The following is a 15,059-nucleotide window of genomic DNA, read 5'->3' as shown; positions in this document are numbered from 1 at the left end:
GATTATTAGTTGCTTATAGATAGTTATTGTAATAATTTTGGTAGAATTTAAAAACCCATTATTAAAATTCAATACTTTACTTGATTACTTCCTGGACATTGTTGCAGATATTAGAATGGTTTCAGAATTTATTCTGTATTATATTCAATTTTTATTGTATACAGTTTAGTAATTTAGAAATAAATTGTTATTTAAGTATTGATTTTGACTACTTCCGGGGCATGCTGTCGATAAGTCGTTTCGAGCCGGTTGACTTTGACGAATGGAAGGGGAAGTTGCCTTATCGCGGGCATGCCGCCGGACAGGCAGTTCGATTGGAGCATTGAAAGCAAGAAGTAGTAACTTTAAGGTGTTATAATGTTGGAAATGTATAAATTAGTATCCTGAATAAATAAGTAATTGATCAACAAGCAACTTTTCTTTATACTACGATCCCAGTGTACAGTCGACAGCACATCAACCTATACATTTTTGTTGCAAAATAGCCTGTATTACAAAGAGATAAGACGCCACTATGTTTAGGTTGATGTGCTGTCGTCCGTACATTCAAACTACAGAATGGAACACATTTGTAAAGGATCTATTACTTTTAAGAGGATTGGATCTCCCTTTCAGTAGAATTCACTGATTTATAGAGTGCAAAAAAGGACAGGTCTCTAAGTAAGAAGAATAGTGTGAAAAGGTCACTTTTAGAGAATGTGTGTATCATGCAGGGAACTTTTTAACATGTTAGTAGATGAAGGTAAAACTCTATATTTAATTTTTTTTAAAAGTATCTTTTTGAGACCTTTAGCCTATGCGCAGACCACCGACTTTTAGTTGGCCGATAGTTGGATCGGGTTGTTAATCAGTATGGAGATGTATAGTGCACACATTACACCGCTTTGGTGTCGGCCGATTGTTCATACAAATTAAAATCGGGCCCAACTACCGACCAACTAAAAGTCGGTGGTCTGCGCCTAGGTTTAATGGTCCCATTTCAATATTGCAAAATAGTTTACTTAAGATTTAAAAAGAAATTCACTCACTCACTGGTGGTAAACAATGTTGCATCTTCGTAATTAATAGGTACAAGCTATTTTGTAACAGTTAAATGACTGAAAATAAGTGGCTAAGCTCATTATATTCCCAAGAGAAAGTTGAAAGAAAATCCTGAGCATTTCAGTTTCACATTTCTTATTACTTGCACTAGATTCCGCAGTTCATCATTGCTTTTCTAGTATTTTCTTATAAAGGAAAATCTTAGCTTCACAACTTTACTAAAAGGGAATAGAGGCAAATAATTGAAATTTAATATGGTTCTATTCACGACGCTAAAGAAAAAGTTGCTTACATTGACGACATTGCAATATTAGCAACGAAGAAGCACTTATCTGACATTGAGTTTTTTAAAACCTACTCATGAACTCCGATGTTTTAGGAATTTGGCTAATCCAATCAGTTAGGTAACATTGAACCTTACACATTTCTGTTAAAGTTGAAGTTCGTGTAACTCTTCAACGTTTTACCGTATTGCGATTTGCGAGTGAGTTGGGAACTTGGGATTAAATTGTGCTTTTATGTTTTTTACGAAAAGGTGCGCCGAAACAAGAGCCGTGTAAATATAGAAACGGGTTGGAGTTGCAAATTGAAATGCGCCGGGTATTTTGCGTACTTGCAAATAAATAACTTGCAGAATAGACGAGAGGTATTTTTTAAGCATAAACAGAATGAAAATAGAGTTCTTTATGTAGTTTTGGAGTTGTTAGGGGGAAACGAAATTGCATTTGGCTAAACTTTTCCTCGTCCAACTAAATTCCTACTCCGAGCCATAAGTATCTGTTAAGTATACTATTTTTTAAATCAAAATCAATTGAAACATGGCAAATTCTAGAACGACTTTTGCACTTAATGGTTTACCTACATATTCTGTCGGTCCATCCTAATTGATTATGAAAGAAACAGTGATAACGTTATCTATTATCACTTCCTGTTCAACCTTGACGACGTCGTATGACATAGTTTGATGGCTTCACCTAACACGCCGGTGCTAAAACAAAAGATGACCAAATGACATTCAAATAGTCTAGTACGTAAATCAGTCAGTATCTGAGGTATGTGAAAGAAAAGCACGGGAGGATGTTTTTTGTTGCGTAAAATGTAAGCGAGACTTCAGTGGGTCTAGACAAAGTGCAAATTATAATCGCAAACCAGTCGAAAAGTGGTCGAAAAGCCCCTTTTTTGTATGGAGTTTTGACGGATTCGATTTTCGATTCGATCAAAAAGTGCGTTTTGTCTAGGGGGGCAGATTTGCATGCTCTGTCACGTTAAAATATGTCAAAATCACCTCTCCCGTCACCCGTGCCGCTTTCATACCTCAGGTACTGTCTGAGTTAAGCGCTACACCTAACTCTACACCTTGACACAGACAACGGCAACGGCTTGTCAAGCTTAACACTGTAGGATCTTTTGTAGTAGTAATAAGAGCGAGAATGCACCAATAGTGTACTCTTATGTGCTTTAACCTGGGTGGAAAAAAATCATGATATTTTTTTTTTAATCAAAAAAATCGTGATTTTTATTTATACTATATCTTTTTTTATTTTCATTAGATTTTCGTTTTCATTACAAAAACAGGAATATGTTATTACAAGTCAGTGCCTAGGTATCAATTTCCCAGCGTTGCTTTAATTCCATTTTCGGATATTGTATAAATCAGAGATTTTTATTTAAAAAATCATGCAATAAAAATCGTGATTTTAAATCAACTTGATTTAAATCATGCAACCCTGGCTGTAACTGTACTCAACAAAGTACCTACACAATGTTACTGGCATGTTACAAAGTAACCTTAAATTGTTCCTTACTAAGTTACTAACGACTACACTGCGGTAGACCACAACAAGTAATAATTCATTTCAGACCACCAAGTAAGATGCTTGACTTGACCATAAATATTTTCAATAGGTATTGGTAGGTGGCTGAGACGTGGTCGCTTACTGTGGGCCTCATTAGAAGGCTCAAGGTCACCCAAAGGGCGATGGAGCGTGCTATGCTCGGAGTTTCCCTGCGTAATCGAATCAAAAATGAGGAGATGCGTAGGAGAACCAAAGTGACTGACATAGCACGCAGAATAGCTAAAATCAAGTGGCAGTGGGCGGGGCACATAGCTCGTAGAGCTGATGGCCGCTGGGGCAGGAAAGTTCTTGAGTGGCGACCACGAGCCGGAAGACGTAGCGTGGGCAAGCACCCCACTAGGTGGACCGACTATCCGGTGAAGGGCGCAGGAGGTGCCTGGATGCGGACGACGCAAGACCGGTCTTTGTGGCAATCCTTGGGGGAGGCCTTTGTCCAGCAGTGGACGTCTTTCAGCTGAAACGAACGAACTAGATTAAATATAGCAAGCAGGCTGAAGGACATCTTTGTCAAAGGTTTTTTAGAATATAATGTTAGATAAATAATATTATAATGTGCTAAAACAGATGTTTATCAGGCACTTGACAAATCGCCGGCCTTGTGACAAGCTGCCACGATTTAAATTAGCAATGTTCATTGTCGATTTTCTATAGCAAGGTGATTTTATTTAACCGTGCATGCTTTGTATTGTGTCCAATTTGTAAAGTGCGCGTGTTGGCGTAATCTGAAACTGTACCTATAAAACAATGTTCACAGCATTGTGTTTCGGCAGATAGAGGTATGATAGCAGGTTCCTCTGTGGTTAAGGATTCCTAGAAGGAGGAAGCCAAACTCTGGTGAAGCTCCCTTCTCCCTTCGGCCTCATCATCACTTTCCATCTGGTGAGATGCAAGCCAATTCCTCATCATGGATACTGCGATTATTTATTAATCAAAAGCTATACAAAGTAACGACACGAATGAGACATAACCAGGAATAGAAATCATCAATAGTAACTTCAGAACCATAATTATTATTCTGAAAAGTATTTAGTACCGTAATCGATTTGCTTGTTACACTCTGAATTAAATAGTAGAATTAATACTCTTAAAAAAACTTCTTGACTTTGACCCAGGAGATCATAGAGCTAATTTAATTTCAATTTTATTGGGAATTTCCGCTATTACTAGAGAATATTCATTAATAGCTTTGTAATACAATGTCAGTAGAGGGGATTAGTCAGAGTTAAAATACACACACTGCTGAAAATACCTTACCTTTGAGAGCCTTTGAGTAACCTGATACATTTTGGGAAAAAACGGTTGCCCTATTTATTTACTCACCTTGTCACTTACCAACATATTTGATAGTCCAGTCATTTAAGCTTAAATTAGGTAAGAATCTCGGAATTCGAGATACCTAGCTGTAAGTCTGTAAATACTTGTATATTGACACCCTAAAAGTTGTCTCAAAACCTACATATGGTAAGGTGTAAGCAACTATTAAATTTTAAGGTCAAAGGTCACAAAAATCGGTTTTTTGCGCTTTTTTTGGAAATATCTCATTTCCTATGGGTTTTTTGCTATTTGTATCTATTATCAATATTGTAGAATACAAAATTCTCTACAAATTTTGTTCAAAAAAATTTTTTATACGGTGAACCGTTTTCGAGATTGAGGGCGGCCGCTAGTACTTATAATAAATCTGTAGAGAGGTCAATTCTATACATGAAATATATTTTCAAAATAACTATCAGGGGGTGATTAGTGATCGACACTGATGCCAAAAATGCAATCAGTAAAATTTTTGTCTGTCTGTCTGTCCGTCTGTATGTTCCATATAGAAACAAAAACTACTCGACGGATTTTAACAAAACTTGGTACAATTATTCTTCATACACCTGGGCAGGTTATAGTATACTTAGGAATTCCCACGGGAACAGGAATTAGCGGGAAAATCCTTTTGTATGAAAAATCTAAACGCTTAACGGAAGTTAGACGCTTGAAATTTGGCATGTAGGTACCTTAGTAAACTTAAAGCTTATTTACAACAAGGAATTCCCTAAATTCCCACGGAAATTAGCGGGAAAATCCTTTTGTATGAAAAATCTAAACCGCTTAAGTTGACCTGAAGTGATGTTCTATCTCGAAAACGGTTCACCGTATAAAAACATTTTTTAAACAAAATTTGTAGAGAATTTAGTATTCTACAATATTGATAATAAATACAAATAGCAAAAAACCCATAGGAAATGAGATATTTCTAAAAAAAGCGCAAAAAATTTATTTTATGACCGTTGACCTTGTAATAGTTGCTTACACCCTACGATATGTAGGTTTTGAGACAACTTTTAGGGTGTCAATATACAACTATTTACAGACTTACAGCTGGGTATCTCGAATTCCGAGGTGAACTTACTATAATGACTGGACTATGACTGTATAACGTGGTATAATACATGCTTTTATTTAACACAATTTTGGAAATTTAAATAGATCCTAAATTATGCAAAGAATTCGGACATTTAATAACACTAAAAGGGATCATTACAGACAAATTGGATAATTTCACAAAAGTTACATTCATTGGATCAGATGCAGATTATGTGTAGGTCTTGGTAGAGACTTATTTACAAAAGGCAAGATTGACTAAACAACTTTGGTTCTAATTAAAGTTAAGGGACACATACATTCGGGATAACACGATAATTATGCACAATGTTTTGTATTGTTTTTATAAGTTGGTTGTTATTCAGGCTCGACTCACGAGCAGCTGGATTTAAAATTATTCCATATCCGAAACATTAAAAACAAATTACGTAATACTCACATTTGTTTTTGAAAAATACAAGAACAGCTATCATCAAATCATCAAATCAAATCAAAATCATATTTGCTCCCTTATAACAAACGAACATATTTTTTTTTACATTTTTACACCCTTTGTTATTTTAGATCAAAGTAAAATACATGAAAACATAGACAAGGAAACACGATCCAGGGTAACCCCAATCCAGGTCACAGACAGGTAACATGCTTGAGTTCAAATCATCCCATAGACAACAATCTGTACAATCAAAACTCAAGAAAACGAGCCACTGCAAACCGTTAATGCTCATGATGATGATGATGGTGTTGATATGGTTAATGATGATGATAATGATGCTCAATCATTCATATCTGATTTCGATTAAGGTAGGTATCATCTATTTACTATTAATGGTGACCACGTGAAGTGATGGCTTTTTTAAATCGTCTGATAATTTAATCAAATACACTAATCGTCTCGAGGAGTATCCTACTAATATTATAAAGGCGAAAGTTTGGATTTCATGATGTCTGGATGTTTGTTACTCTTTCACGCAAAAACTACTTAACGGATTTTGTTGACGATCAGTGACAAACTAAATTTCACGCGGGTGAAGCCGCGGGCAAAAGCTAGTTGTAAATTAATAGAAAAATACAATTAATCCAAAATCGGTGGATGTGGAAATTCGAAATTTCATAACTCTCCATAAAATGTCTCTTAATTTAAAGCGTTTTATAGCCTCTTAGAAACTGGATACAATCATCAAAACAATTGAATTTTAATCGATTGTCCCCAACTAATTGAACTAGTAACAAAACAACAAATTACTGTCAAACCACTAAATATTATTTCTATCTCAATAAGGAAAATATAGACGTCATGACACGAGGAAGAACGTACCTATTATTAGCGTAGAATGAGAACAATGATATCGATGGATATAGTCGATTTATTAGTTACCATTGCTTTTATGATTTATGGGAGTCGACAAGAATTATTATGGATCCTAATGACAGACTTATTAAGATAAGCAGTCACTACCTATTTGAGGTGAGATTAATCCTTCAAGGCCCGCGAATCTAGACACAATAGATAATCAATTGTTATGACATTAATTAATGCCGTCTGGGACTCAAGCGGTTAATTAGATTGATAAACATAATATACAAAAGGAATCATAGAATTACAGAAACCTAATGACATTATTTAGACGATTTCAAAAGTTCACCTACATCCAAAGTTTCTGCTTTTGTTTCTCTCCGGGGTCTTTTAAGTTTTGTCATCATAAAGAATTGAGAAAAGAATTGGATTTAGAATGTAAGCAGTTTACAATGAATGAGACTATTCCCACCTCTTGTTCCCACCGCTGCAACTCCACAGGATCTACAGCTTGACCGCCAATAAAAACCCAACCAGTGAAGGTCAAGTTTGTTCCGGGGAAAGTTAAACTGTTGGACCCGCAAGTTAAAAATGAAGTAACAACTCCTTTTTACCCGACTACGGCAAAGCAAAAGGAGGGTTATGATTTTGAAAGGCTATGTATATGTATGCATGTATGTATGTTCATCTGTTCCCTCGTAACTTCTAAACTACTTATCAGAATTCGACAAATGACATATCATTAGAAGCGTCTTAATTGTCCGCTGGTTATAGGCGTAGTCACACGTTACATAATATACCTACCTACCGTAGCACTTTGACAACGTGTGACTGCGTTAGCAACTTTGTTCAGTTCAGTATTCTGAAAATCTTGTTTTATACTTTTTCAGCGTCGTTTTTTGTCGTAGTTGGGTTTTAGCTTTTTTACTTTGATATTAAAGTTCATATTGATGATGAGGATAATGGAAATGACAATGAAGATGATGATGATGACCATGCTCAACTCGAGCTACTGACTTTGTTTTTGTCTTCGACGGGAATCGACAACGACAGCATCGCCAGCCCCACCACTCTTTTGAGGCCACTTTGCACGCCCTGTTGAAAATACCAAGGTTAATGAACAAATTGTATTTTGGCGAGCTACTTTCACCTGAAGGTAAAACAAGAAGTCCGTGAACATTTTTGTAAATAAACTTGATGCTAATTAATCAATACAAATCCGACATTATCGGTAACGTTGTCTAATTTATGGTAGGTATTACAACCAATAATTTTATGATAATATCTGCCAGATAGAATAGTAGCATGGTACCTATGGTATGTACAACCTATTGAACTACTACTACTACTAGCACTTTGCGATTTTTCAAGTTCATACATTTGTGGTTTCGGCGACAGTGATCCCGTCTGAGGCACGTGCAGGATCATAGTGAGGCCATATCGCAATATTTGCAACTACATAATATTATGTACAATACTTATTTAGGGCCACTTTTACACCAAAACCAAATACAGTCAAGCTAAAAACTATGACACCACAAAAACGACATCTTAGCACTTAACACGTAACTTTTTTAACAGTTAAACAGTAACCGCTTGATTATCACAGAAAAGGTCTTAATTAATAGTGATAATACCTTAACGATCCCACCAGTCGGCTCCAGACAGTTCCTATTGTGTCTACTCACGCGCATGTTGACGTACTAAAGCAAAATGACACGAAATATCTTGTCATAGTAAATCACGAAACAAAAGGCCATCTATCGTTAGAAACAACATGACAAATTCTATCTATCTACCCTTCATTCTCTATGACAGAGAGAGACAAAACACCAGTTAATAGCGAAAATTCCTATCGAAGGCTGCGCGTGCGTCAATCTGCGTGTTGCGTTAGTTATCAAACATGGGTTAATTTTGAATGGAACCGTCTCCGTGAGCAATCAACTGAAATTGTGACGGCCTTTATTACCTACATAGGTAAGACAAAAGCATACCAGACTATACTTTTGTTGCGAACTCTTTTTTTTATTCAGAACAAGGCAGGTATTTGACCGCAATCGCACTTGATGTTGAGTGAGATGCTGTCTAGGATGACATAATATCTGCCCTGTAAGTGCGTATTCACTCTCGCCTTGAAAAGACCCGGGTTATAGTGTTCGGGATCGGGAAAGACAACAGCAGGCAACGAATTCCAGTCCCTCTTGCAACTCCATAAGTTCTTAAGGATTGATGTGCCGTCGTCTGTTCAAGTACTGAGACATTTTATTGCGTAGACTTCTGTCTATAAAAAGTATTGCATTTGTAAAAATCGTAATCGTTTGAAAGCTAGAAAATATACAAACACAAAATATACTAACCACAAAACATCACAAAATCAAACGAAGCCAACGAGAACGCTCGTTCTGATTAAACCTAATGGTTCTGATTTAATCTCGCCCCGATGAATATGAATATTTATTGATGTAATTGCCTGGCTCTTGTATCGGCCATCGCGATCATGGCGCCCTCTGTTCTGAGCGGAATTCCAGCGACAAAAACAAAGTAAGCCCTTTTAATCTGTTATGGATGTAAAATGGCAATTAAGCTGATGTGTTTTTAATTTTTAAACGATATTGTTTAATTGATTGACGTCCATATACAGCTTTATGTCGCTGCCAAATGGCTGTTCCACTTTGATCACGTGTGTTTGATCACCCAGGTGATCAATCAAAGTGGACTCCAAGCTACACTTTAGTGTCCTTTGATCACCTATGGATAAGAAGTCCACTTAAGTCTACTTTGATAACCTAGAAGATCTTATCCATGTGTGATCAAAGTGGAATAGACCTTGCCAAAACCTAAAAAAAACTTTTTTGCTAAAGTAGGTATACATACATTCAAACTGACTTCCTCAGTAAAGACAAATACGTCGTTAGTAGAGTGACGAGACCGTAACGCAAATTCAAAGGCATTTAGATTCAGATGCTTTGCTCGTAAAGATGTATCTTCGCCGGTAATTGGTTGTTTTGCCGACGTGTTTCTTTACCTAACAAGCGGACATGTAATTATTCACTAAATCATGAACTCTTGTTTTCGGCGAATTCTTCGAATGTCCTTCTGTGAGAGACATCATACAAAGAGAACACAATTCATTTGTAACGATATAATGAACGCTGTTGCAGTTGTCAATTACTGACGAACATCAGCGTGCTGTAAAAAGGAAAAAAGTGCATTTATTTTTATATATGAGTCCGATATCGTTTCTGAATTGCTGACGCTTGTACATCAAATACATGACGTAAAATGACGCGCTATCGCGTCATAGGCACACATTTTATAGTTGACTGAATGAACCACAGCTGTCCCATGGTGCGCGCTAAACTCTGCCGGGAACAGATTTTCGATAAGATAGCAAAAAAAAGTTAATATTTTATAAAGATCTAAGAATAGCAAAATGTCATGTTACAAATAATCGGCAGCCTACTTGCTTGAATTGAATTTTCTTAAAATGGTGTCATAGCTTCTATGAGAAAAATCGTGCACTATCTTTAACAAAGGTGTTTTACCACATTATCCCTCTGCTGTCTATCAATATGTCAAGCTAATATCCATTCCATTCGAGTTCTTTACTTTGTTGTATGGTGTAATGTAAGAAACATCTTTTCTGTAAAGAAACGTGTACCTACCTAAGAAACATCTTTTCATCATAGAGTTTCTCCATTAGGTTAAATTAACAACGCCTTATCAATTCAAACTTACTTTTACTGATAAATAATTGCGCATGCTGAAAAGAAGGCTCCTTGACTAAATGATTACTATTTACAACTACTAAATACTGAGGTATTGGTACGATCTTTGTTTCAATCTAGTTCAAACTAAACTTTTATGACGATCCTATTCCTAATAGAAATTTAACGTAGCAATCAGTATTCACGTCGTGACGAAATTAAACTCAATTGATGTTAACGAATAGTTACTGTTATCACTTGATTACCATATTATTCCAACAAGCAGGTACAAATGAGTACGTCAGAATCATAATAAATAACTTACAAAACAACTCCAGTTAGAATATCGCGGTGTAATCAAAATTCTCCGTTGTAGGTCGAAATTATTCACGTGTTGTTTTCAACCCAACGCAAAATTTATAAGGGTAATTTCGTGATATTTACGCAATAACCATATAACGTACGTGTCAGGACCGCTTACGTTTTCTGTATTCATTTGAAATAGAGATTAGAATTACTTATTTTTTACAAAGACAGATTTTAAAGGGTGCACACTAAACTCAGGTGAAGCGTTTCTAGTTGAAAGATGATTGTAGCCGCCAATCGGTTAAACCACAGAACATAGAAAGAGGTTAAACTGACACGTTATTATTTTTTTCCTCAGTGAATAAAAATAAATTCCAACTTAACGCTGTCAAATGATATTTAGGCTACCATGCGCCATTTTAGAATGCATTTCATGCATTCTTTGTTTAAATGACCCGAATTAGTCCTCGCTATGAAAGCCGTGGGACGAGAGATTTGAATGGAGTTTTTGTTTTTATCCTACAGACGATTGAAACCCTACTAGAAGTAGTTAAAATAAACCAAGATTTTTTAATGTAAAGACGTAGTTATTTTATTAGAATCACGCAAAACTCGGCGATATGAGAGCATTTCACGGTTCGATTCACAATGCTTGAGGGACAGAGCCACAATATGTTTTGGTTTTTTCTTATTTGGCGGGAGATTCTTGACATAACAACATTCTTCTCAATTCATTTATCTTCGGTGTTTAGGGATAGGATGCTGGATGGGTGTGGGATTTGATCACTGTGAACAAAAAGGAAAAAAATCACATTAATTGGTTTAATTCAAGGACATTGCGAATTTGCGAGGATATTGGAGTTAGGATAGGAGAAGGATAGCCACTGAACATAAATAGAACCTGTTTCTAAATATCATTTTAAACAACTAATCGAATTACACGACTTGTTGGATATTTTTAGCAGTAATTATAATAATGGCAAAAGAAACATAATTTCCATTTGCCCTTGGGTGAAAATACACGTTTTAATTAAAAGTGGACAGACGACGTAAAACTAACATCTAAATCCTAAATAAAGGCTACATAAAGGTTAAAAGTCTAATGCTCTATGAGAGATAAGCCCTATCTCTTAACCCGCGAGGATCTGCCTCTGCCCGTGACAGGCAAGTTTTAGTTACTCGGATTCATTTCAAAGACAAGAGGGATTTAAAGTAAGTTCCGTATCAGGAACTAATTGGATTTTCGCTCTAACTGGTCGAGGAGGAGCATAATACTGTAATTTAAGTAAAATAATTAGCGTCTTTACGTTTCCAGTATGAGTGTTAAAGGGAACTAGGTGTATTTTAAGAATAAAATTATGGTTCCGTTTTTTATTTAGAACAAGAATCAAAGATAGCAGAAGCAGCAGGATTGAGAGACTACGTCCCGTTTTTACCACTGCAGTGCACTCATGTGATGCCAGAAAAACATCTGGAGGAGAGGATAGGGGGTTCCCTCGAAGTCGGAGAGGGTCTACTAGCCTGAGGCGGAGCTGCGGACGAATGTCAGAGCTAGGACAATAACACGCGGCTCCGTTTCTTTTGGGCTCCGGTGGACACCGTCAGGTTTTAGTGAGCAGGCGGGAACAGTCCCACATAACCCACTGGCCGTCCCCATCGACATTTCCCGACGTTAAAAAAAAGGATTTAAAGCACGACCGCTAATGAAATCCAACCATAGCTAAATCAGTTTCAGGGATTAACTGTTAATCAGTCCCGCAACGAAATTGATCAGGATTAGGCAGAGTTCAAAACTGGTCCTTCTTGTCTCCATAGTAAAATGGATGACAGTGACAACAGAGTTTGGACCCCTTCTCTCCAGAGTAAAAAGGATGACAGTGACAACTAAAGGTATAATAAACCGGTTAGAAATAAAATCATATGCCACAGACAGTGCGTTTTATTATTGGAGGAACCTATCAAGTGTGTAACAATCTGCCTGATAAGAAAATTCATGGCGAATACTCCAAAATGCAGTTAAGTAAGTCTCCTTTAATTTCTTCCATAGTGCTATAACAATAATCAATTTAGAGGTTTTTGAACTCTCATACGCAAAATGATACTTACTTATCTGTATTAGAATTTGGTCAAGTTTAACCCGGTTATCAAATGTCAACGTCGCGTATCGATAGCAAATCAAGTAAATATTATCTAATGGATTTAACAGCGTGATAAATTGATACAATTCAGAAGTAGCTGTAGTAAAGTATTTGTGCTTTTTAGTTTGCTCAAAAAAGTAAAATAAAATGGATCTCGTCCAGCAGTACCATAACATCGACCAATAACATCGACCATACCTTGCCAAAAAACTAACTCCCGTATTCACAAACGATGCTTGCTTAAGTGAAGCAGCAATTCGAACGCACAGCGTTGAATAGAGCTCTGTGACTGGTTCGTGTGTCACCATGTGCGTCCACGCGCACTGAGAGACCTTATAGTAATGTTTGTGAAAACGGGCCGGGCGTAAAAATCTAAACCATAGGCCATAGATGATCGACACCATGTTGTACTCTACATAAAGTCGCCAGATTATTATTATTGAGATTATAACAGCTACACTTGGTAATCTAAATCCTTTTTTGGTCAATGAATATGGTAAAAAAACAGTTAAGACTGCAAATAATGCAATAGAGATTCATTAACGTGAACACGAAGATAGTAACTATGAAACTAAGGCGGAGTTTCACCACCTTACTTTAACCATAACTATAGTCGTAACCGGTGTTTTTTGTATGGAGTTTGATAGATTTTTAACGTTTAAGATAAAGGAAGATGGTGCAACTCATCCTTACTAGGTAGGTATTTACTCGTAGTTACTAGCCTACCAAACGTAGGTATCCAGTAAACTGCTTGCCTCAATGGATCCCATTACGGTAGGTATTGCATAGATATTATTATCATTGCAAAATGAGATGCAATGACCCTATTACAGTTTACGTCACAACTGCTATAGACCTTTCTAGAAACTTGTGTCCTTATGCTGATACGAATAAGGCATAAACAGTCTGATTTTTTTTAACGAATCAGTAGGTATTTCGACATTTGAACTGTAGACTATTACAACTAAGCTATTAATAGATTCTGTGAAGATTAAAATAGAAAAATATGTGTCTCCTCTACATACTCGTAGTAGTAGTTGGTACCTACCTATGTAGATACTTGTAGGTCCTTACCTACTTACTAACATATTGGGTATAGATTTTAAAGTAGGAGCTAAGAATTTAGCAACCTCCTAACTTAGGTCTTCATAGGTTTTCTTTCAGTGAGTTATGGTAAACCTCTCAGATATAAATCGTGTTATCATTAATTGGCATCAAACTCATTATAATAACATTACCAAGGCAGGCAGGTAGGCCTACTTACTCGTAGGTATAATACCTACCTACCTATCCATCGGATTTAAATTACGTTCTTTTTCTTTTTTGCCCTCGGTAGGTCCTAAATTCCTAATGCAAGTTATTAAGTAGGCCTAAAGCCTAAAGTTTGACACCATGTTACTTTTCTGCTCGAAATAATTAAGTGGGTAAATCATTAATTAACTGTAATTTAACTTGTGCCCTTTATCTTTCAATGTTAAACTAAACCCTACTTGAATCGGACGGTCATTTACTGCGGGTAATGTCGACGCAAAATCATCGTTATGACACTTTATTGTTATTGTTTTAACAATGAGTTAGTGTGTCGAAAGCAAGCTACGATAATTCACGCCTGTCCAATAAATTACCATCTCAATAGTTTGCAGTTTACACGTCAAAATCTTACTTAGTTCTATTTTTGTTGCTAAAAGATAACCTACAAAATAATGTAGGAATCCTAACAAGGTCGGTAATCACTCGCCACAAGTCGATTCATACAATGTTTACAAACTTCACTTACCGTTTTCACTTCGTTGCTGTTCGACTTCGCCGTGGACATCGCCTTTATCATCCTACTGGAGTTATCCAGAAGACACTTTTGAATACTCATAGCTCCCTTTTATTCACAAAACACTATTCACTAAATTATTCACATCGTTGGCACAATAAACACGTCACTTCAATGCACGAGAACACTAAGAGCCCATTTGGATGTTGTAAACACAAGGTAATTCACATTGTAGTCGATGATTTGAGAAAAGCGCGGCGTGTTAGGTTATATCCATTGATTTGACGTAAGAAAGTTTCGGTGGCGCGATGCACTGGCGGCACGTGCTCACACGACCGACTGTAGCGCGCTACTGCGGTATTGTCGGATTCGGATTGTCGGCGGCTCGGCGGAGGGCAATCCGAGCGAGCCGAGCCGGTCGACCAATACCCGCTACTAGCAGCTCATGGGCCCGTTTCACGCTACTAAACAAAGATTCAGCCGCTGACTGCATTCATTCAGCATGCCACACCTTTGTTGAAAAGCCCAGCGCGAATCTTTGCTTTGATCCCTTTTTGGGACGAAGTGACTGGGAATAGGTAT

At 36.8% G+C, this 15,059-nt stretch overlaps 1 protein-coding gene across 1 annotated transcript in view; it reads right to left on the bottom strand.

The window, feature by feature from the left end:
- LOC135079848 (transient receptor potential cation channel trpm) overlaps nucleotides 1–14,827 on the bottom strand; it is a 307,547-nt gene extending 292,720 nt beyond the window's left edge. Inside the window, exons 1-2 of the mRNA XM_063974461.1 lie at nucleotides 14,490–14,827; nucleotides 7,579–7,656 (exon numbers count right to left, since the gene is read on the bottom strand). Of these exons, the coding sequence (XP_063830531.1) occupies nucleotides 7,579–7,656; nucleotides 14,490–14,579 (168 nt within the window). The 5' untranslated portion in view covers nucleotides 14,580–14,827. The remainder of the gene's footprint in view (nucleotides 1–7,578; nucleotides 7,657–14,489) is intronic.
- Nucleotides 14,828–15,059: the final 232 nt, after the last annotated feature.

Source organism: Ostrinia nubilalis, chromosome 17 (genome assembly GCF_963855985.1).
Source record: "Ostrinia nubilalis chromosome 17, ilOstNubi1.1, whole genome shotgun sequence".
Classification (NCBI taxonomy): domain Eukaryota; kingdom Metazoa; phylum Arthropoda; class Insecta; order Lepidoptera; family Crambidae; genus Ostrinia; species Ostrinia nubilalis.
The sequence above is the reverse complement of the archived record's forward strand: the minus strand, read 5'-3'. Positions and strand labels throughout refer to the sequence as shown.